General features: G+C 40.3%; 3 protein-coding genes across 12 annotated transcripts in view; 2 read left to right on the forward strand and 1 right to left on the reverse strand.

Moving 5' to 3' along the window:
• PRPF39 (pre-mRNA processing factor 39) overlaps nt 1–2,276 on the forward strand; it is a 31,435-nt gene extending 29,159 nt beyond the window's left edge. For all 7 annotated transcript variants that reach the window (XM_003831756.3, XM_055097553.1, XM_063596067.1 and 4 more), the window contains 3 exons: nt 870–944; nt 1,181–1,301; nt 1,540–2,276. In XM_003831756.3, the coding sequence (XP_003831804.1) occupies nt 870–944; nt 1,181–1,301; nt 1,540–1,596 (253 nt within the window). In that variant the 3' untranslated portion in view covers nt 1,597–2,276. The remainder of the gene's footprint in view (nt 1–869; nt 945–1,180; nt 1,302–1,539) is intronic.
• Nucleotides 2,277–2,576: 300 nt separating this feature from the next.
• FKBP3 (FKBP prolyl isomerase 3) lies at nt 2,577–22,564 on the reverse strand. The gene is made up of 7 exons (XM_003831758.7): nt 20,979–22,564; nt 17,354–17,455; nt 16,449–16,556; nt 8,131–8,266; nt 7,533–7,600; nt 4,708–4,805; nt 2,577–2,932 (listed from the first exon to the last, which is right to left on the reverse strand). The coding sequence occupies exons 1-7, from the start codon at nt 21,084–21,086 to the stop codon at nt 2,878–2,880; spliced, it is 675 nt and encodes a 224-aa protein (XP_003831806.1). The 5' UTR covers nt 21,087–22,564; the 3' UTR covers nt 2,577–2,877.
• Nucleotides 21,186–23,467, forward strand: part of FANCM (FA complementation group M) — a 66,071-nt gene continuing 63,789 nt past the window's right edge. The window contains exons 1-2 of one of the 4 annotated variants that reach the window (XM_055097552.1): nt 21,186–21,370; nt 22,565–23,170. In XM_055097552.1, the coding sequence (XP_054953527.1) occupies nt 22,663–23,170 (508 nt within the window). In that variant the 5' untranslated portion in view covers nt 21,186–21,370; nt 22,565–22,662. Of the gene's footprint in view, nt 21,371–22,464; nt 23,171–23,467 lie in introns of those variants that run through there. The other 3 variants (XM_003831753.5, XM_063596066.1, XM_057299675.2) reach the window with 3 other exon arrangements.

The raw sequence follows: 23,467 nt of genomic DNA on the forward strand, positions 1-23,467 counted from the left end.
ATGATGCCAAATGTTTTATATTAGCTATCTTGCAGAAAATTCATAGCAGTAGAATGAGGGTGTAGGGTTCTGTTCTCTTAATAGATGAGAGGATTAAACAGAGATTAGGCATTTTTTCTGAGGTCATGTAGCTGTTATCACATTGTGGAGCGAAGACTGAACCTACTTCAGAGTTTCTGCTCTTAACTGCTTGTGTGCTGTGTATTTAGTGTCTTATGTTTACACTGAAGAAGGTACACAAAAGATGAGATATGTAATTCTAGCTTCTAGTCTAGTTGAATGATATGATTAACAGGAAATAAGTAAGTGTATGAGGTAGCAAATAACTGCTAGGAGGGCTGTGATGTCTCTGGATCAGAATGGATTTGTCATGCTTCATAGAGGAGGTTGGGCTTCATTTAGTTATTACTGGATTCTGATAAACTGAGCAGAGGACACAGTGGCGGAAGCAAGTTGAATCTCATCTAAAAGTAACATCTGCTTGATTGGAGGTTTTTGTGAAGTAGTGGAAACGTGATCTTGACTGTGTTGTGCATTGAAAGCTAGACTGAATTGATAGCACATGCAGTAGGTAGTTGACAGTAGTAAGCTATTGGAATTTTGACCAGTGATGTTAAATGACATTATTTTAATTTGGTAAAAACAGGCAGACAAATCGGAGATTCAACACAAGTGTCATTTAGTCCATTATAAGTATAGGGAATGGAGTATCTGAGTATCAGGACTATGATTTTAGTAGTAGAAATTTTAAAAATAAAGGAGCCGCTTAGAAATTTTCTTAGGCGGTTTCCTAAGTAAAAACAACTTTAAATATTTAATAAAGTTTGTTTTTTGTATATTCCAGAGGATATTTTTTTCTTTCCTTTCAGGCTTCTGAATGCTTATGATGAACATCAAACACTCCTGAAAGAACAGGATTCTTTAAAAAGGAAAGCAGAAAATGGGTATGTCACTTTTTGCTAAGTCAAGAAGGCGTGCTTCATTATGGAAATGCCTTCAAAGACAAATGTTTTTAAGTGTTACTTTTATGTTGTAATTTACATACTTTATTTTCATGATTTGAAAAAGTCTTGAGTGATTCAGAACTTCAGTAAAACAAATATACAGATAACATTCATCTATTCGTTAAAGTTCTTACCTGTGGGAGTTTTGAAAGTTTCCATTCTGACGTTTTATATAGATCAGAAGAACCAGAGGAAAAGAAAGCACATACAGAAGATACAACTTCATCATCTACACAGATGATTGATGGTGATTTACAGGCAAACCAAGCTGTATATAATTATAGTGCATGGTATCAAGTGAGTCTGCATAATTATAATTCTTTGTTCATAGATGTTATTAGCATAAATTAGGATAGTTTCTTTTTTTTAAAAGTTTTTGTTCCAATTGTGTAATACATTCTTTGGTGGTTAAGTACTAGAATTTTAGCAGTGAACACTTGCTTGTTTTCTTAAACATACCTGCTTTAATTATACTTTTACATATGGAACTCTGCCACAGTTCTAATATGCTAACATACTTACTTTTTCCTTTCAGTACAATTATCAGAATCCTTGGAATTATGGACAATATTATCCTCCCCCTCCAACCTGATGGGAAAAATGTAAATTTCAAATGCAGTGTGTGAAAAGTATGAAATTATTATTTTTTTTAATGAGGGATGTAAACAGTATAAGCTTGTTGTATTTGATAACCTGTCTTCCTTGTTTCTGTGTAACATGATTTGTTTAGTAATAGGGGGAAAATGTCAATTAGTAGCTTACCACAGATACTGTTTCCTACCATTTATAAAATTTACTTTTTATTGAAAAACTATTTTTTGATTTTTGCATTAAGTGGTCTAGAATTCTTTTGCAATGCATTTGCAACAGAATTTTGTAGCCTTAAGGGGTAGGAAGAAAAACCTGACTGCAAATCATGTCAGTGTAGTACAAAATTCTGAAAACACATAAGGGCTGGTTATTTACCTCCTTTTTTTTTTTAAAAAAAAAGGACTTTTAACCTTTGCTGACAAGGTTTTGTCTGTTTCAGTTATACTTGTGAATTGTGATCTAACTGCAGAAAGGATACACTATTAAAATACTTTGCCTTGGAATAGATTATAAATGAGAAAATGGAATGTTTGCATCCCTTTAAAAATGAAAATCATATCAAAAGTATGTTGTTTCAGGAGACTTTGTATTTAGAATATTCATGTAAAACTTGTGAACAAGCTTTCATTTTGATCAAACTGATCTTCATTTTTGTAATAAAACGGAAGACTCATCCAGTAATCGTTTATGAATTTATTTTGGGGGGATCAATTAGTAATATTAACCTTATGTTCACCTTTATTAGCGGCTCATTGGTTTTGAAGTACACCTTTTCTAAATTCAGGTCTTGATCTTCCTGCCAAGATTTTTCCCCTTTTAGCATTTTGTTTCCCCTCAAGCCTTATGCTTTTGCCTTCTCATTATACAGGCAATCTGTCCAGATAATTTTACTGGGAGTTACTCCCTGGTTTGATGAGGTCCTTAGTTCCAGTTCCCTAATCAGAACAATAATATATTAACACCAAACAAATCACAGTCAGATCAAGACAGTGGATCAATTTTTATTGAGCCACTTAAGTTTACAACATGAGGTAAAAGGAAAAAGTTCTCCTTGACCAGTATTTTACACAGCTGTAGGAAAGTATTTTAGACCAGGGATTTATAAGGGATTACATCTCTCAAAAGCTGGGACCAAGTAAACAAATTTTATTAACTCCTTGAATTTTCCAGTTGACTCTTCCTTTACAATAGTAACAAGTTCTAACTAGTTGTGTAAGTAAGTTTCTTCAAGGCCAAGTTTTATCATTGTTGCTAATATCCTTAGAGCTGAAGCACTGCTATTTCAATCAATATCCACTAATTCCACTTCAAAAGTGAGTTTTGCATTTGGTGGAATTCTGTTGAAGAAGTCAAGGTACATTTGATAAAAAGTGCCTCTCCCCTACCCCCATAACCTTAGTGTAGGATAGGCTGACTAGATAGGCTCACTAGATAAATTGAGCTTAGACTAGGATCCTCCTTACCTGGATGCTTTACAAGTACTCCTAAATTAGCCACCACTTAATGAAGACTATTAAGTACTCCAAAACAAAAGTAATGTCATTCTAGCTGGGGGGGGGGGGGGGTGGTGGAAAAAATATATATATATATATAGAGAGAGAATTAAAGTTTTTATGAGGTAGTACATATTTACTGTGCATTTTAAGATGCTAAGTTCAAGGCCAGGTACAGTAGCTCACACCTGTAATCCCAGCACTTTAGGAGGCTGAGGCAGGTGGATCACCTGAGGTCAGGAGTTTGTGACCAGCCTGGCCAATACAGTGAAACCCTGTCTCTACTAAAAATACAAAAATTAGCCAGGCGTAGTGGTGCGCACCTGTAGTTCCAGCTACTAGGGAGGGTGAGGCAGGAGAATTGCTTGAGCCCGGGAGGCAGAGGTTGCAGCAAGCTGAGATCACGCTGCTGCACTCCAGCCTGGGTGACAGAGCGAGACCCTGTCTCAAAAAAAAACCAAAATATGCTAACTTAAGAGTTATATAATTTATATGTGCATCAGATTGGTCTTGAGATGCTTCTTCACATGGGAGAGGGAGCTGCAGCTGACCATTTGATTTTTTTTCCCCCCACTACCGAGACAGAGCCTCACTCTTTCCTCCAGGCTGGAGTGCAGTGGCATGATCACAGCTCACTGCAACGTCCGCTTCCCAGGTTCAAGTGATTCTCCTGCCACAGCCTCCAGGGTAGCTGGGATTACAGGCCTGCACCACCACGCCTGGCTAATTTGTGTATTTTTAGTAGAGGTGGGGTTTCACCATGTTGGCCAGGCTGGTCTTGAACTCCTGACCTCAGGTGATCTGCCCTCCTTGGCCTCCCAAAGTGCTGGGATTACAGGCATTAGCCATGGTGCCCAGCCTGTTCATTTGATTTTGAAAAGCTAAGAGAGCTATTATATTCCCAAATATGTTTATCTGCTAAGACTACAGAAAGCTGCCTCCCAAAGGACTTGTTTTTTCAAACTTAATCTGATGGGTCCAAGAGGAATGGAACCAACAAAAGCCATAAACTTACCTTCCCTCTTACCTATTGGATTGGTCTGGTCTTAATGGTCTGGAGTCATTCCTTATTTTTTTTTTAAATGTTCACAAACTGGACTTATCAGTGAGTATTGTCATTAGTAGTAATAATAAATGCTTACACTAACACTGTTGATTCTGTGGTCTCCTTCAGTTCACAACTGGTAATCTCCCACATCTATTCCATTTCTAAGCTTTGAATTTAATTGCCTGAAATTATACTGTACCATAAAATTACCATGAGCCATATTTGCATCGTAGTTTGCTACAGTTTGTACTGGGCATGGTAACTTTTCTTAAACTCTTAAAAACATTAAGAATTGCTGTTTAAGCTTAAACTTCACAGTTAAGGTCTTGAAAGTTAAGAATTTGAATAAGAGAAACAAAAATTCTAGCTGAGGTTTGAACTTTATACCAATAGAAAATACTATTGCCTGTTGGAGGTGCTGACACATAAGCATCTAAATATCAGGAAGACTAGTCTGGACAGGATTCTTGATCCAGAAGTTTGCCTAGACAGCATCTTTCACATCTTCAAAGGTGATCTAGAGGTTTTTTTTTTTTTTTTAACTTTAATTATGAAGGGGAAAAAAGGATACTTGGCATCAGGCTGTCCTTTCTTTCCATAAGCCCATTCTGGTTCAATCTCCAGTCGAGCCTTTTCTCCTTTACTCATAGTCAAGAGAGCTTCATCCCACTAAAGGCAAGAACAAAATAAAAACTAATGGTATTTTGCAAAAAGCACATGCAATACCAGGACAGTCAAGACAAGATTGTATGTTAAAACAAACACAGAATCTATTACTATAGATTTCACTATATTCTAAGATAATGTACTTCAGTGAGTCCCTAAATCTTTGTCTTCCATTTCTTCAATAGAAAAAAAAGGGTATTTTAAGCAGGGCTTTTTTAATGTGAAAAGAACCTTTTGGGGCTCATACCTATAATCCCAGCACTTTGGGAGGCCGAGGTGGGCAGATCACTTAAGGTCAGGAGTTTGAGACCAGCCTAGCTAACATAGTGAAACCCCATCTTCTACTAAAAATAAAAAAATTAGCTGGGTGCGGTGGTGGGTGCCTGTAATCCCAGCTACTCGGGAGGCTGAGGCAGGGGAATCACTTGAACCCAGAAGGTGGAGGTTGCAGTGAGCCAGGATTGAGCCACTGCACTCCAGTCTGGGCAACAACAAACAAACAAACAAAAAACAAAAAAAAAAACTTTTTGTAAACTGTAACATGCCATACATTATGAAAACCAGTTTGTTATTAGCACCATCATAAACCTGCAACACTTTTACATCACAGGACAAACGAGTTTATTTTTATTGGAATACACTGGCAAGTACTCACTGTAAAATTGTTTTAAGATTACCAAATTGTAATAGTGGAGTCACGTTGGCACATAAAATACATTTTTTTCTTTTGAGATGGAGTTTCGCTCTTGTTGCCCAGGCTGGAGTGCAATAGCGTGATCTTGGCTCACTGCAGCCTCTGCCTCCCGGGTTTAACCGATTCTCCTGCCTCAGCCTCCCTAGTAGCTGGGATTACAGGCATGCCCAGCTAATTTTGGAAATACAATTTTTAAAATGTTACGGCACTAAGATCTTTTGCAAAAGGTAAAACTAACTTTTCAAAGAAACAATAAAAGGCTTCTGGGTTGGCCTCTCCATATTTTCCAAATTTGGATCTTAAAGCTAGTTTCCACAAACAGTTAAATCCACATCACCAAAGGGATAATATTCCTAATATTATATGCTGTATTGAAATGCAACAATCATATAAAGCACAAGGGACAAAGTTAGGGTGGTCACATTTGGAAAATAAGAATATGGTAGACTAGCCGGGCAAGGTGGCTCGCGCCTGTAATCCCAGCACTTTGGGAGGCTGAAGAGGGCGATCACTTGAGGTCAGCACTCAAGACCAGCCTGACCAACATGATGAAACCCCATCTCTACTAGGAATACAAAATTAGGTGTGGTGGCGCATGCCTGTAATCCCAGCTATTCGGGAGGCTGAGGCAGGAGAATCGCTTGAACTCAGGAGACAGAGGTTGCAGTAAGCCGAGATTGCACCATTGTACTCCAGCCTGGACAACAAGAGCAAAACTCCGTCTCAAAAAAAAAGAATACGGTAGACTGGAAGAAATTTACCAGTATGCAAATAAGTTACAGAAATAGAAAAATGGCCCAATTTGATAATATACTTGCTATCAACTTGGTACGGGCAGGTAACAATTTTTTTTTTTTTTTGAGATGGAGTCTTGCTCTGTTGCCCAGGCTGGAGTGCAGTGGCGTGATCTCAGCTCACCACAACCTCCACCCCCGGGTTCAAGCAATTGTCCTGCCTCAGCCTCCCAAGTAGCTGGGACTACAGGCAAGTGCCACCATGCCCAGATAATTTTTTGTATTTTTAGTAGAGACGGGTTTCACAGTGTTAGCCAGCATGGTCTCGATCTCCTGACCTCGTGATCCACCCACCTCGGCCTCCCAAATTGCTGCAATTACAGGCATGAGCCACCACGCCCGGCTGGGGCAGGTAACAATTATAAGTTATGCTCAACTAAACCTTTAGTTTTAAGATGTTTTATATTCTGTATATGATTGTCTTAACCATATCTTAGGACCTACTGATTGTACAGAGAGTAATATATTGAAGGTTCCTATAACTGCATTTAAATAGGCATTTCAGTTATTGATGTCTGATGTTCTGAGAATAACAATTTAAAACAAACAGTGGGCACAATGGGCAGGCCTGAGCATGAAAACCTGATTCATAGAAGGTGACAGTCTGCCCTACTCTTTTATCTTCTTTTGTACAGTATAATGGTCAGTACGGGTCAAGCCTAACTTCCTCTTTTCTCAAAGTTTCTTTCTGTTATCTCTCACATATAAGTGTAGGTTAAAGCATGCTCATGTTTGAACGATTTTCTGGTATTGCAGCCTATGTTGTATGAGGTGAAAAGGCTGCAGAAACAAACTCTGCTTCTATGAATACTTCAGTGGGACAGATATTTTACCTTTGCAAATTATATGTAAATGGTACAACAGTTATAAGACATTTTACAGGAACCTTAAATTTAGAGGGCCAAACATTCTGACAAAGACTTACTTTATGAAGAAAAATAATAAAATGGGTACACATGGAAGGGACTAATATTTAAGCCCCTGCTGTATTAGGTACTTCAAGTTATGCTCATTTAATCTTCTAAAAACCTTGAGGTAGGCAGTACTGTCCTCATTTTATATGTAGCGAAACTGAGACCCAGAAAACTTGTGCAAGATCAGCTAACAATGATTATACCCAATCTGTCAAACTCCAAAGTCTGTTTCCTTTGTATTATATCCCCAAACCTAATTCTTTACAGCACCATACCAGAAGCAGCATATGCCAGAATATCTACTGATTCACTGGCATTCTTTACTTACTCCTCTGATAACTTTGCCTACTCCGACCTTAAAACTTAAAGGCTTGGCATTTTTCTTCTTCTTTGCACCTGTAAAACAGATTTTCCTTATCATTAATGATATACTCTAATTTATTATTAAGAAATTTCCATTGGAAATTATTAAATTCCAGTGGAAAAATATAGTGGTTTGATTTCAGAATTACAATACTATGTATTTTAAAAGAAGGAAAAAATTTACAAAGATCATCCATCAATAAAATTCTGGCTGTAAAAATAATTACATTCTTAACAAAGGGTAGAGGGGTAGGACCTATACTTATATCACAAAACAGCATACTATCCTGCCTTTTCTATTCAAATACTAATGCCTTACTTTGGGACATTAACCAGGTTTAGACTGAGATTCCTTATCTTTTGCTTTCCAAAGAACAAGAGGTCTTTAGCCAGCCAATAATCAGTGAACTGAAGACCTCTTCCAAGTAGATCTTGGGGGAGAGTATGTCTGGATGAAAGTAGGTGACAGTCAGGAAAAAGGTGCTGCTAACTACTCATCTGTCTGCCACCCAAGTATTTAGAATCTCTTTAAGCCAAAAGCATAAGATTCCATTTAGACTTACTTGTTTGAATATTAGTATCAAAAACAGTCCCATCTTGTAGTGTTCCTGTATACCAGCAGTGAACAACATCTCCCTTTTTGGGAAAGTTGGTTTTATCTCCCTTTTTCAGAACAGATTTAGTATATTTTGGTGGACCCTAAAAACAAAAAACAACACACACACACAGAGTTATTAATTTGTGTCCTTTAAAAGAATGACAAACAATAGCCAACAATGACCAAAGTCAGTTTAAAGAGTTTGATGGATTTGGTAATAAATAAACAAACAAAACCCTCAGTATCTAATTTCAAGGCTGTGATGTGACTATTAGTAACTTACACATCTATAATTTAATTTCAAATAACTTCCAGCTTCTTTGGAAGCCTAAATTCTTCTAATAAGATTCTGTTAATAATTCACCAAACCATAACATGATTTCAGTTATTTCCTAAAGTTAGAAAAAATCATTACTATTTAATTCCTATGGAATCATAAGGCATTAAAATAAGGGATGGTGACTTCCCCCCCACAAAGATTTGAACTGTTTTAGCAGCAATAATTGATATTACTAGGTGTTTTTATAATAACCAATTAGAATGAATACAGTGATATTGCCTCTGTCCCTGATTTGGAAAATAAATTCACACAATGGATGAAATTACCTAAAGAAATTGCTATAAGAGGCATATTTCCTAGAACAAAGTAGGATTATCAGGGTCTTCTACAAAAAAGGTTACATATTAATCTAATCAATAGCAATTCATATATGAGAGGAAAGCAGACAGAGGAACTGTCAAGAATCTTAGGGAGTTAATTAAAAAAAAGAAGTGTACCGAATTTAAAAGTATCCTTACCTAAATCTATTTGGTTTCTGAATTCAGACCAAATTCAGAGGGATCTGCATTATCCAAATCTATATTTGGTTTCTAAATTTCATAAAATAAATAACAAAGGTGTGCTTGGATATCCAATAATTCAAATCTATTAGTTCCTGAGTTTGAAAAGCAAGAGAAAGTGTTTTCTTTATTCCTGACCTATTTCTTTTTTTTTTTCTGAGATGGAGTCTCACTCTGTCGCCAGGCTGGAGTGCGGCAGTGTCATCTCGGCTCACTGCAACAACCTCTGCCTCCTGGGTTCAAGTGATTCTCCTGCCTCAGTCTCCCGAGTAGCTGGGACTACAGGCGCCTGCCACCACGCCCAGCTCATTTTTTGGGTTTTTAGTAGAGACACGGTTTCACCATGTTGGCCAGGATGGTCTTGAACTCCAGACCTCGTGATCCGCCCGCCTCGGCCTCCCAAAGTGTTGGGATTACAAGTGTGAGCCACCGCGCCTGGCCTATTCCTGATCTATTTCTAATTGGTCAAGTTATGCAAATTTTTATTCACTTTCATTTCCCTAGCTGAAGGTTTTATCCTTTTCCAAGACTTGTAAGTAAAAATATCTGTGCTGGGTGCGGTGGCTCACACCTGTAATCTCAGCACTTTGGGAGGCCAAGGTGGGTGGATCACTTGAGGTCAAGAGTTTGAGATCAGCCTGGCCAACATGGTAAAACCCCATCTCTATTAAAAATACAAAAATTAGGTGGATGTGGTGGCGTGTGCCTGTAATCCCAGCTACTCGGGAGGTAGAGTCAGGAGAATCACTTGAATCCAGGAGGCGGAGGTTGCAGTGAGCCACTGGGCGACAGAGCAAGGCTCCATCTAAAAAAAAAAAAAAAAAAGTCTGATCTCCTTGCAAATAGTCTACCTCTTGGGCAAAAGATTCTCTCCCTGACCAAACCCTAGCTAGGGTCCTCTGAGACCTCTTCTTCACAAGCCTTCAACCTTGGACTATAAAGATTTGAACAAACACAAGTTTCAAATAGCTCAAGGCCTTATTCCTAGGAGGACCTGATCCCTCCTTAAAGTGTCCGCCTAAGAAAACTTAAGGCTGCCAAAAAAAATTTACTGTTTGTTCCAGCCAACGCCTCAAGATGAAGATAGGACCCCTGTCTCTGTCTCTGTGGGAGCCTGATTTTGATAAGCGCCAGTTGGCAAACTCAGATGGGTTTCATATGGACCAACCCCACTTCCTACTTTATGTAATTTTTCACTTCTCTAACTCTGCTTAAATCCCTCTCTACTCCCTCATTCTTTTTTTTCTTTTTTCTTTTTTTTTCAGACGGAGTCTTGCTGTGTCACCTAGGCTGGAGTGCAGTGGCATGATCTCGGCTCATTGCAAGCTCTGCCTCCTGGGTTCATGCCATTCTCCCGCCTCAGCCTCCCAAAGTAGCTGGGAGTACAGGCGCCCGCCACCACACCCAGCTAATTTTTGTTTGTATTTTTAGTAGAGACGGGGTTTCACCATGTTAGCCAGGATGGTCTCCATCTCCTGACCTCGTGATCTGCCCGCCTCGGCCTCCCAAAGTGCTGGGATTACAAGCGTGAGCCACCAGGCCCAGCCCCCTCATTCTTTTAAAAGGCCCAGTTACCCCTCCACAAATCAGACTGGAGTTTAGCTCTTTCCCCTACTGTCAGTAGGCTGAATAAAATCTGTTTTCACCACTTTAATGTCTGATTGTGTTTATCTCTGACACCTTGAGTCAGTCCTCTACTCAACTGCTAGAGTGATATTAACAATTACTGCTTATAGTTTTGTGTCCAAAGGCCTAAACCATGCAGGATCTTAATCTATCCCTCCCTGAAGTTCCAGAATTCTATCAGCCTTTGAACTCTTGTCTTTTCCATGACCTTCTCAGTAGAGCAGGTGCACACAGCATAGAAATCTTTCAATCAGCTGGGCGTAGTTACTCACACCTGTAAACCCAGCACTTTGGGAGGCCCAGAAGGGTTGATCACCTGAGGTCAGGAGTTCGAGACCAACCTGGCCAACATGGGGAAACCCTCATCTCTACTAAAAATACAAAAATTACCTGGGCATGGTGGCAGGCGCCTGAAATCCCAGCTATTTAGGGGGCTGAAGCAGGAGAATCACTTGAATCCAGGAGGCAGAGGTTGCAGTGAGCCAAAATTGTGCCACTGAATTCCAGCCTGGGTGACAAGAGTAAAACTCTGTCTTAAAAAAAAAAAAATTATATATATATATATTTTTCCTTTTTTAAGAGACAGGGTTTCAGTGTTGCTGAGGCTGGAGTGATCATACCACTGTAAAATACTGAGATATTTTACAGTGGTGTGATCACAGCTCACTTATAGGCTCTAGCAGTCCACCTGCCTCAGTCTCCCAAAGTGCTGGATTACAGGCAGGAGCCACTGTGCCTGCTTAATAATATTTCAAAAGTATAAAAATATTACTGTCTGTAAGGGAGCAATGAAAGGGAGAATGGCATGAAATACGGCTAGAAAAATACGTAGGACATGTTAGAATCTGGGTTTTTATCTTTAGGACATTAGCCAATTTAGAGTTTTAAATAAGAGAAGTTACAGAATCGGATCTGTGTTTATTTTATTTATTTATTTCTGAGACCGAGTCTCACTCTGTTGCCCAGGCTGGAGTGCAGTGGTGTGATCTCGGCTCACTGCAACCTCTGTTTCCCGAGTTCAAGCAATTCTCCTGCCTCAGCCTCCCCAGCAGCTGGGACTACAGGCATGAACCACCACACTTGGCTAATTTTTGTATTTTTAGTGCAGGTGGGGTTTCACATGTTGGCCAGGCTGGTCTCGAATTCCTGACCTCAGGTGATCTGCCTGCTTCAGCCTCCCAAAGTGTTGGGATTACAGGCGTGAGCCACACTGCCCAGCCAGATTTGTGTTTTAAATAGATCACTGTGACTGAAATATAAAAAATGACTTGGGAAGCAAAAGTAGAAGTGGAGAGACTTGTTAGGAAAAAAGTTACTATAGTAGTTTAGGTTTAGACCAGGGTGTTAACAGTGAGGATGACAAAACATGAATGGCTTTGGGATATATTTTGGAGGCAGAATCACCAGAAGGTGGTAATAACTACATATGAAGCAGTTATCAAAGATGAAGTTATCAAATTTTTCGTTTGAGTACTTTTATACTGACTTCTAATTGCTAAGTGTGAGTTTCTGTCGTAACTTATATTTTCTTTCCTGTACAATACTCATTCATACCATGAAAATTTTCCTCAACGCTATTTAATATATAATAGACAATAAATATATTGACAGTGACTGATTTAAAATCCCATAAGAGCTATTAGACAAGTCTTTATATTAAAATAAAGGTAGAAATAAATAATACAAATGTGCTTAGGAATGTATGCAGTTGTGTATGTATACAGCAAAGTCTCACATGGTAAAAATTCCAGAGGAAGCAATGAGCCCAGGAGCTGGGTCTTAAAGGGAGCACAGAAGTGACAAATAGGGATAGTAAAAGGACACTCTAAGGAAGAAATAAAATATGGAGGTAGGAAAGGGCATGATGTAGTAGACAATGAGCAGACATTTGTGGTCAAAGAAAAAAAAATTTTTTTTTTTTTGAGACAAGGTCTTACTCTGCCACCTAGGCAGTGCAGTGGCACACAATCTTGTCTCACTACAATCTCTGGCTCCCAGGCTCAAAGGATCCTCCCTGCTCAGCCTCCTGAGTAGTTGGGACTACAGGCACACACCACCATGCCTGGCTACTTTTTTGGTAGAGACAGGTTTCGCCATGTTGCCCAGGCTGGTCTTGAACTCCTGGGCTCAAGTGATCCACCTTCCTTGGCCTCCCAAAGTGCTGGGATAATAGGCGTGAGCCACTGCACCTGGCCAATAACATGTCTATACAGGCCGGGCACAGTGGCTCACGCCTGTAATCCCAGCACTTTGGGAGACCGAGGTGGGTGGATCACGAGGTCAGGAATTTGACAATAGCCTGACCAACATGGTGAAACCCTGTCTCTACTAAAAATACAAAAATTAACCGGGCGTTGTGGTGTGCGCCTGTAATCCCAGCTACTCAGGAGGCTAAGGCAGGAGAACTGCTTGAACCCGGGAGGCGGAGGTTGCAGTGAGCCGAGATCACACCACTGCATTCCAGCCTAGGCAACAGAGCGAGACCCCGTCTCAAAAAACAAAGAAAAAAAAGAATACGTCTATAGAAACATGGAATATGGAGCTTAGCAGCAGCCACATTTTGGAAGTTTTGAATGCCAAGAATAAGAAATTTGGATATATATTGAAGACCAGTGGTGACCAATAAAAATGGGAGTCACAAATGTAATTTTGAGTTGTCTAATAGCTGCACTTAAAAATGTAAAAAGAAAGAGATGAAGTATGTCTATGCCAGGCAGTGGTATGCCTGTAGTCCCAGTTATTCTGAGTATTCTGAGGCAGGAGGATCACTGGAGCCCACGAGTTTGAGTCCAGCCTGGGCAACACAGCATGACCCTGTCTTTTTTTTTTTTTTTTTTTTTTTGAGACTGAGTCTCCCTCTATTGCCCAGGCTGGAGTGCAGTGGCGCAATCTCGGCTCACTGCAACCTCTGCCTCCTGGGTTCAAGTGATTCTCCTGCCTCAGTCTCCCATGTGGCTGGAATTACAGGTGCATGCCACCATGCCCAGCTAATTTTTGTATTTTTAGTAGAGACGGGGTTTCACCATGTTGGTCTCAAACTCCTGACCTCAAGTGATCTGCCCCTCTTGGCCTCCCAAAGTGCTGGGATTACAGGCACCAGCCACTGTACCTGACTGACCCTGTCTTTTTTTTTTTTTTTTTTTTTTTTGAGACAGAGTTTCACTCTTGTTGCCCAGGCTGGAGTACAATGGTGCGATCTCAGCTCACCGCAACCTCCGCCTCCGGGGTTCAGGCGATTCTCCCACCTCAACCTTCCGAGTAGCTGGGATTACAGGTGTGCACCACCACATCTGGCTAATTTTTTGTATTTTTAGTAGAGACAGGGTTTAACCATGTTGGCCAGGCTGGTCTCGAACTCCCAACCTCAGGTGATCCGCCTGCCTCGGCCTCCCAAAGTGCTGGGATTACAGGCATGAGCCACCATGCCCGGCCTCCCAACCGACCCTGTCTTAAAAAAATAAAATAAAAAATTTTTAAATGAAAAATTTTCTTATTTAAACTAAAACATCCCAAATACCATCATTTCAATAAGTAATCAATATAAAAAATACTGAGATATTTTACATTCTTTTTTAAAAAAGAAACGTCTAAATTACACCTTTGCAACTGAGTATATATTTTATTCTTAAAGCACATTTCAGTTCAAAGTAGCTAAAGCACTCTGTAGCCACATATTGTTAGTAACTACCATACTGAACGGGGCAATTCTAGACAACACTCAATTACTGAAGATTTTTCAGCAGGGTGTGGTTTGCAAAGTATTGTTTTAGAAATCTTATTAGAATACCCATTTTGTTGCTGACTGGATAAAGAAAGAGAAGGGAGGCAAGAAATGAACAACGTTTTTAACATTCTGGGTATGAGGCCTTGCTTCGAATGCTTGAAAATGGAAAAGGAATGAACGTTTAAAATAAAAGGAAGATGTTTGAGAGCATTAGTCCTGAAGGAGACATGAGAAAAAAAGGGACGCAAAGATTCAGAGAAATTTTAAGCTCAGAAGAAGGGAATGGCAATGGCTAGACATTCACATTTTGGCACTACAGAACACAGGAGCATATAATGAGAAGGGAGTCCAGGGGCAGTGGCTCACGCCTGTAATCCCAACACTTTGGAAGGCCTAGGTGGGCGGATAACTTGAGGTCAGGAGTTCAAGACCAGCCCAGCCAACATGGAGAAACTGCGTCTCTATTAAAAGTACAAAAATCAGCTGGGCATGGTGGCGCCTGCCTGGAGTCCCAGCTACTGGGGAGGCTGAGGCAGGAGAATCACTTGAACCCAGGAGGGGGAGGTTGCTGTGAACCGAGATGGCACCACTGCACTCCAGCCTGGGCGACAGAGTGAGACTTTGTCTCCAAGACAAAAACAAAAACAAAAAAAGAGAAAGGAGTAAGAAGGGACTGAGAATTTGTGAGAAAATGTCAAATACTTTATGTGAGCAGTGAGCAATGTGATGGAGAATTGGGCAAAGGATAGTATAAATGTTGTTGAGTAGCAATGAAACTAGAAAACATGCTTGGCTAATATTAAGCATGAATTTATACCAGGCTCAATAAAAGGTTTTATGATTATGTGTTTATAATGCCTGCTCTCCAGTCCCAAAGCATGAAGACAGAGAGTAGACAACGAGGGTTAGCAAGGAAATGGACAAGAGGCTTTTGAATGTAGGACGCTAGGAAAACAGTCACAGTACATAAATGGGCTCAAGCTGGCCAGTTAAACGAAGAGGTTTTAAATAAAATGATAGAGTTTAGGACCCTCATAAGCTCGCTCTAGATTGTCTCTAGCTCTTATGAATTTACCTTTTATTTTCTTAACTCCTTAATGAAATATTATCTGTCTCCTAAAACCATCCTCATTCTAATTTCCTGGAGGGTAAACTATGTTGCCAGTTGCTTCTGAAACCCTTCAATAATAATTGCTCCATTTACCTTAGTAGCTACTCAATAGATGTAACATTTATTAAATATTAATTGTGATAAACTTTAAAACTGCTTTGTGTGCAAATATACCTATAAACATTAATTTGTGCTTTTTAGCCAATAGGAAAAGATCATGCAAAATTAACTAGCTTTAATCAAATAAACATCTATAATTGTATAACTGAACTTACACTTTCCACAAATACCCAAAAGCTACACTGTCATCAATAGCCTCACCTCTTTACAAGAACTAAAAATAGATTATTGTCACTGATACTAAGACTGCTGGCAATGAGTGAGCTTAGATAGTAAGGTATTATCAGAAATGACAAGATTATAATCAATTCAGCTCTGCTAAGTCAGTTCTTAGTAGCCGATCTTAGCTCTACTAAGGCTGTCAATTTGCAGGAATGAATTAATCTGGTTCTTCAAACCTTTGTACCAAAGTATAAAACCTGAGTTGGGAAAACTGAGACAGATGAACCCACATCCTGCAGCCAAGCCTGGATTATTTCTATTGCCAGGGACACCATGTACATTAGAAAAAGCTAAAAATAATCAAAAGAAAATGTATTTCACTTAGTCCAACTTGGCTATAGAATCAAGGCCTTAAAATAGCTTTGAAAGCTCAGAAGGTCTGGACAGATGTGGAGGCAATATTAAATACAATATCAGAAGTGTTTCACAGAATAGGCTAATAACTGTAAAGCACTAGTTCTTAGGATTATTTCTGTCCCAGTACACCTAAGGGAAATGGCACACTACATTAAGTGTTTGGCTCATTGAAAGTGGTTGTATTCAACCACCCTTCACTATGAGAAGTTAGTGCAAATAATAAAGAAATAAATACAATTTCTAGACTCCACATGATAAAATAAAAAAATAATTATATACAGACCTCATCCAGGGTCTCTTCAGACTTGGTTTCTTTGGGTTTATCTTCATTAAGCTTCACATTTTTTACTTGCTCAGACACTTTACTTATACTTTCAGTACCCTTAAAACGCTGTAAGGAAAATGTTGTAACATCATACCCAGGACAGGCTAAAACCAAGAAGCAACATCAAGATTTTCAGCCTCTCAATTAAATGAACATCTGCATAATAAATATAGGTTGTATAACACAATTGTGAATAAATGGTCTAAGGAAACGAAGAGCAAAGAAAGAATTTTGTTCATAATTTATTTTTAAACAATAAATTATTACCCTCAAACCAGCTTACAATATAAATTCTGAAATGAGAACCATGACCTTAGAAAGGCCAACTCATACCCAGAGATATAAACACTATTCAAATAACTCCTAAATAAAGATTTCTTTCCTGTGGAAGATATTCATTTCATAGTAAACAAATGTGGGAGAATGTCTTAAAATGTATTTTTGTAAAGCTCAGCCTAAATCTAAACCAGACTTTAAATTCATTAGTGAAATGGAAACTTATTTTCAATATAACATTTAACATATATAATAAAACAACAACAAAATACATTTAATATACACCATATGCTAAAGTAATACGGTAATACCACTGACCTAATGAATTTATAACTTCAGTGGACTTAAGAATTTGTTGTCTCAATTTAAGCTACAAAATCTAGACCCTTTGAAAATACTGAAACATTCTGCCATACTGCAGATTAGCCTTGCTAGATTTGACAGCTAGTCCACTTATGATAATAGTTCAGAAAAATTACAGGTGGAAAAGCTCCAACACATTCAACAAATCAATGCATTTTAAACATCTTTTTTGGAAATAAAATTTCAAAAGTGATGTTCTGCTAACAGAATCTAACAATACTCACCTTAGTTTCAAAAAGATGGTTATAGGCTGTAACCAAGTGGTCCTTGTTAGCTGTCTTGGCCACATTTTTAATGTTTCCTAATAATTTATGTTCTGCAAGAAACTATAAGGAAAAAAGCTGGGTAATCAAGATAACTTCTCCCGAGTAAGAAGTGTCTAAAATTAGAAAACGATCCTTTTATATTAGCAGTTGTGTTTTCAGTAGTACTAGTACTGAAGAAGAAATAAACCCTATAGTTTATACTCTACTTTGTTACAAAAAAAGTAAGAGATTTTTAAAAAATTCGGTATTTACAAGAATTAGTGACAAGACTGCAACTGTAGTGTTATGTACTGAACACAGTGTTTCATCCTAAACTTTTTCCTGTCAACACTCACAAAAAATAACATTTACACAGCAAGCACACTGTGGTGACTTGAGTCAGCTGCTCACTGCAGGAGGATACTTGGGTGCAGCCCTTGAGAGCCTCCAGCCAGGTTGGGCATAGCTATCCTGAGGCATTTGTAACCCATTCTTAGCAGACTAGGAAGAGTCACTGTTACACAAGCATGTAACATACATATGTTGAGATTGCTATGCTTAACATTATATATATAATTGCTAAGTATATGGGCTGTGGAGTCATATTATCTAGGTTAAAATCCTAGCTGTGTGGGCCGGGCGCGGTGGCTCATGCCTGTAATCTCAGCATTTTGGGAGGCTGAGGCAGGCGGATCACCTGAGGTCAGGAGTTTGAGACCAGCCTGGCCAGCGTGACAAAACCCCATCTCTACTAAAAATACAAAATTTAGCTGGCCATGGTGGCGCATGCCTGTAGTCCCAGCTCGGGAGGCTGAAGCAGAATTGCTTGAACCTGGGAGGCGGAGGTTGCAGTGAGCCGAGATCGCACCACTGCACTCCAGCCTAGGTGACAGAGCAAGACTCTGTCTCAAAAAAAAAAAAAAAAAAAAAAAAAAATCCTAGCTGTCTGACACTAGACAGGGGACTAAGCTTGTCTAAAGACTCAGCCTCCATATCTGTAGTGGAAGATTAATAACAGCGTCTACGTCAAAGAGTTAATATAAGGATAAAATGCAAAAATCCATTTAATGCATTTAGCATAGAGCCTGTCACACAGTAAGAACTTAATAAATATTGGGATTATGATTAATTCTGTATTTAATAGCTCAAGGTAACAGCGGAATTCCTTTTCTTTCAAATATAAGACTGCTAAGATGGCAGATGGACACTAAAATACTACTGCTGAAATAGCAAGTCGTAGTATAACTTTATCTGAAAATCACGTAATTGTGAGGATTTCCATAACTTCTTTGTTTCCTTATTTTATTCTGCTTCTTTTTCTGCCTTGTGCTCCTTGCTTAATTCCTAATTTTGTTACCTTCTCAAAGTTGTCCTTTGGCATCTTCTAAGCTTTTGATAAAGCAGTTAACATTATTAGCAGTTAACAGTTAACACTATCACTATTGTATTTTTTTTCTTTTTCTTTTTCTTTCAAAGATATGTTCTAAATAACAGCTGATGGGGAAAGGAGACAAAGTTGACTAAACGGAAGTAATCAGTTACCTTTAGCATGCTGGTGGTTTCTTGTTAAAGATTCCAGAAAATACCCAAAGCATAAAAGCATAAACATCTCTTTGATATCTTATGATTAATAAAATAATTATTGTCAAGTATAGGTCTAAGTGTTAATGATCACCGGAGATTATTATTATTTTTTTTTGAGACAGAGTCTAGCTTTGTCGCCCAGGCTGGAGTGCAGCGGCCCAATCTCGGCCCACTGCAACCTCCCCCTCTTGGGTTGAAACGATTCTCCTGCCTCAGCCTCCCCAACAGCTGGGATTAGAGGCGCCCACCACCAGGCCCAGCTAATTTTTTTTGTATTTTTAGTAGAAATGAGGTTTCGCCACATTGGCCAGGCTGGTCCTGAATGCCTGGCCTCAAGTGATTCGCCCGCTTTGGCCTCCGAAAGTGCTAGGATTACAGGAATGAGCCACCACGACCGACCGAGACTATGCATTTAAAAGATTAATATGTTATAAAAACATTTTGATAATCCAAGTCTGTTGAAATTGTTCCACGTGGCCCAGTTTTACATACGATTCCACATGGCATGATTTGTTTCATAAGAATATGATGGATGAAGTACATGACTGAGGTATTATTAAATGTTAATGATGTCTATTCTATTGTTTCAGATGAAATACGAATTGGCTTAAGAGAAAATAGTTCCATTAAAATGGGGTAAGATCCCCGACACATGTTCTTTCTTTTTCACCCTTGTACCTCCAAACACTGAGAATAGTTCTTGTTACAGATGTTGTATTAATATCTGCTAAATTAATCTAAGATGCGGATGCCAGGATAATAATTAAGGAAGAAGGCACTGGAAGTTGGAGAGTTCTTCTATCTCCCTGTCATGACGCCCGCCCAAAATGAAAATAAAATACAAGCTTCTCAAAATAACCCAGAAATAGTGGCTCACGCCTGTAATCCCAGCACTTTGGGAGGCCGAGGCGGGCGGACCACGAGGTCAGGAGATCGAGACCATCCTGACTAACACTGTGAAACCCCGTCTCTATTAAAAATACAGAAAATTAACCTGGCGTGGTGGCACGCGCCTGTAGTCCTAGCTACTCGGGAGGCAGAGGCAGGAGAATCCTTTGAACCCGGGAGGCGGAGGTTGCAGTGAGCCGAGATCGCGCCACTGCACTCCAGCCTGGGCAACAGAGAGAGACTCCATCTCAAACAAACAAACAAAAAAACCCAGAAACAGTTTTTCTAAAAGAAAAGTTTAGAATTTTAAAAAATGTATAGAAAACACAAGCAGGCTGCCGCTTGTAAGAGAATGCTGCGTGCACAACTATTTCAGCAATTTAACAGATGCATGAATGAACTTATTTTCCAAAGGAAAAACAAGTGTGACAAAAATAACTTGACTATAGACGGATGGTTAAGATGGAGACTATGCTGACAAATGGAGAGCCTACAGTATAAAGCATTTCAAATAAATTTCTTAGTCTGTTTATAACAATGACAGACCACTGCACAAGAGAAATGTGCATGTAGCTCCCTTAAAGTATAAAGGTGAAAAGGTCATTTAAAGGGTCGATATGTTAAATCAAAACTTAAACCACAACCTACGGATTTTTAAAAAATCACACGTATTAATGTTCAGTATTTAGTAAACTGTTGAGAAAAGCAAGTTGGATACACCGTTCCCACAGAAATCTTCACATCCCTTCCCATTTCCCTAGTAGCCGGCGCCCCGCTCCCAGGAGTCTCATCCACACCACTATTCCTCGGCCTCTCCGCCCTAGCCCCCAATATTCTCGGGTTCCTATTTTTCTGGCCTCCACCCCCACTCAAGGATCCCAATGAGGTTCTAACTCTACAATTGCAGCCTGTGTGCCCCAAGAAATAAAGCTGCTCCCCTGCCCCAGTAGAGAACGCCCGAGAGGCGGGAGCGAGGCACCAAAGCACAAGCTGGGCCGCTCCGGCCTTCCAGGCCACCGGCCGCGGGAAGACGAGGGCGGGGGCACAGAGGAATACGGAATGTATGGGCATCTCCAGGGGGGTGAGGCGTCCCTCAGCAGCACCAGCCCGGCCGCCCCTACGCCTCCGGTACCGAATCTGAACCGTGTTCCTGCAGAAACTTGATAATGTCCTTCTTGGGCAGCTGCTCACTGCGCAGCTGCTCCACGGTCCACGCCCGCTGTGGAACGGCCGCCGCCATCTTCCCCCGCTGCCTCCGCTTTACTGAGCCAGCCCGCCGCAGTTCGGCATCGCCCCGCCCCCTAGGGCGGGGCGTGGCCACTCACGGAGGTCGAGGGGCGGGCCTCTGCTCTAGCAGTCGGGATTGGGGCCTGTCTTTGAGTGACGTCAAGGCTGTGCTATGAGGGCTTCTTTGTTGAGTCCGGGTTGAAAAACCTACCGCGGTCGTCTCTGCAGTCGACTGAGTAGAAGACCGCTAGAGATCTTCGATTCTGAATTAGACCCCTTGTGAAGCGACCTCTGATGGTAGCGACATTTATCAACCATTACCCACATTTAAGGCAGCTATGCCTTTAAAGTCCAGTCTATAACCTGTTAAAAGAAAACAGCATTCAGGCTCCTTATCTCGTTTTATCTAGTTCTAGCCTAAAAAGTCACACCTGAAGTGCTTCAGTCCTTGTCGATCCGAAAACCCATATCCCACCATTTCCCTTTTAAAGATCACACAACCGAAACTTAAATACAAACTGCCCATCCCCTTCCCCCCATACAAATACGAGAAAGTTTGTCCAAAACGAAGTTCAGAAACTTGAACAAATAAAACAATTTATAAAGAAGCCGCACTCAGGATGCCACTTGCTGATGAGAATGACATTATTAATGCTTGTAACTCTGTGATGTATATTTTTTTCTCAGTACACGAGGAAACAAATTTACAGAGGTTACTCAAAGTCAGGTTTAGAGAGAAGTCAGGAATTATTTGAGATAGAAATCTTCGTTAGAGTGGAATAATTGCACACCGACGTTTATTATAATGCTCTTATCTATAATAAAGATTTAATAGTTGAACATCAGGACTCCTTACTTAAAAAAATCTAGGCTGACTCTGGGCATGTTGCTTATGAGTTAGCTCTGCTTTGCAAGGAGCATTAAAAAAAAAAAATTCTGACGAATAGCTGGACCAGACCACGTTCACTTCCCTTTAAACAATGAAAATATTAAAATAATGGGTTGTCACTCCCAGCGCGGTGAAAAAGAGACTTGGCATTTTGTTTTCTCAGCCCAGATAGAGATATAAGACAAATTATTCCTTCTACACATTTTTGCTTTTCACTTTATATTCTGATTTAAAAGTACAAGGAATGAGGCACGTTAGACGCTCAATAACATTAAGTTCCCAAATTGATGGCTATTCCATTGTCCCCGGGTATGTAATATTTTACAATAAATCTCTATTATAACATTTTAAGTGATTTATCACGTTAGCAATGACGCCCAGCCATCTAATCATTGGAAACGGAACTTAAATTTAGAGTTTGTTAAAACAAAACACCGGAACTGCACCGGGGACCATATTTAGAGTAACGCCTTAATAATGCGCATGAGTCTCCGGGAGGGCTGTGAAGGTTTCCGGGAAGCCAGCCAATCATTCCCAACGGAAACTCAGTGGCGGCATTTTCAACTGGATAAAATGGCCTTAGTCCCGCCTTCTCGTTCCAGAGTTTTGTGCGAAGGAAACCGATGGGGATCGGAACCGTAGCGGTTGAGCTGCTGCTGCTACGGATATCTGACAGAAGCCTTCGGTGGTTGTCGGCCTAATGAGCGGACGGCAAAGAACGCTTTTTCAGACGTGGGGCTCAAGTATCTCCCGATCATCTGGGACTCCGGGTTGCAGCTCCGGAACTGAGCGACCTCAGAGCCCTGGCAGCTCCAAGGCGCCTTTGCCAGCAGCAGCGGAGGCTCAGCTGGAGTCGGACGATGATGTGTTGCTTGTCGCGGCGTACGAGGCTGAGCGGCAGTTGTGTCTAGAGAATGGCGGGTTCTGCACCTCCGCGGGCGCCCTGTGGATTTACCCTACCAATTGCCCAGTGCGGGACTACCAGCTGCACATTTCCCGGGCTGCTCTGTTTTGCAATACGCTGGTGTGTCTGCCTACCGGACTGGGAAAGACCTTTATTGCCGCTGTGGTCATGTACAATTTCTACCGCTGGTTCCCTTCAGGAAAGGTGGTCTTCATGGCCCCAACGAAACCCTTGGTGACACAGCAGATCGAGGCTTGCTACCAGGTGATGGGTATCCCGCAATCCCACATGGCCGAAATGACAGGTATCTTAGACTGGACTAATTTTGAAGTAAGAGCTGGGAATTCCTGACCCATGTGGAATAGTTCCCAAGCTACAATATGTGCATCTTACGCCCTCCCTCTTAAAACATTCTCTACTTGTAGCAAGCCCAAAACTGATGAATAGGGTTGCTTTATTCAATCTTCAGAGAATATCTGCAGCTTGTCATAGTATTTTGAAGCTATTATGTGCGTATACCCCATGGGTAACTGAACATGATGTTTCCTGGCATTCTTCCTGAAAAAGATTTCTCAGTTGAAGAATTTGCCTCTCTTCAAAT

This window comes from Pan paniscus, chromosome 15 (genome assembly GCF_029289425.2).
Source record: "Pan paniscus chromosome 15, NHGRI_mPanPan1-v2.0_pri, whole genome shotgun sequence".
NCBI lineage: Eukaryota > Metazoa > Chordata > Mammalia > Primates > Hominidae > Pan > Pan paniscus.

Coding starts and splice junctions, on each gene's coding strand:
- FKBP3 (XM_003831758.7), bottom strand. CDS start 21,086: ATGGCGGCGGCCGTTCCACAGCGGGCGTGGACCGTGGAGCAGCTGCGC. Junction 8,267..16,448: donor CTGAAGAGACCCTGGATGAG/GTCTGTATATAA, acceptor TTTTGTTTTTAG/GGTCCACCAAAATATACTAA. Junction 7,601..8,130: donor TGATACTAATATTCAAACAA/GTAAGTCTAAAT, acceptor TCTGTTTTACAG/GTGCAAAGAAGAAGAAAAAT.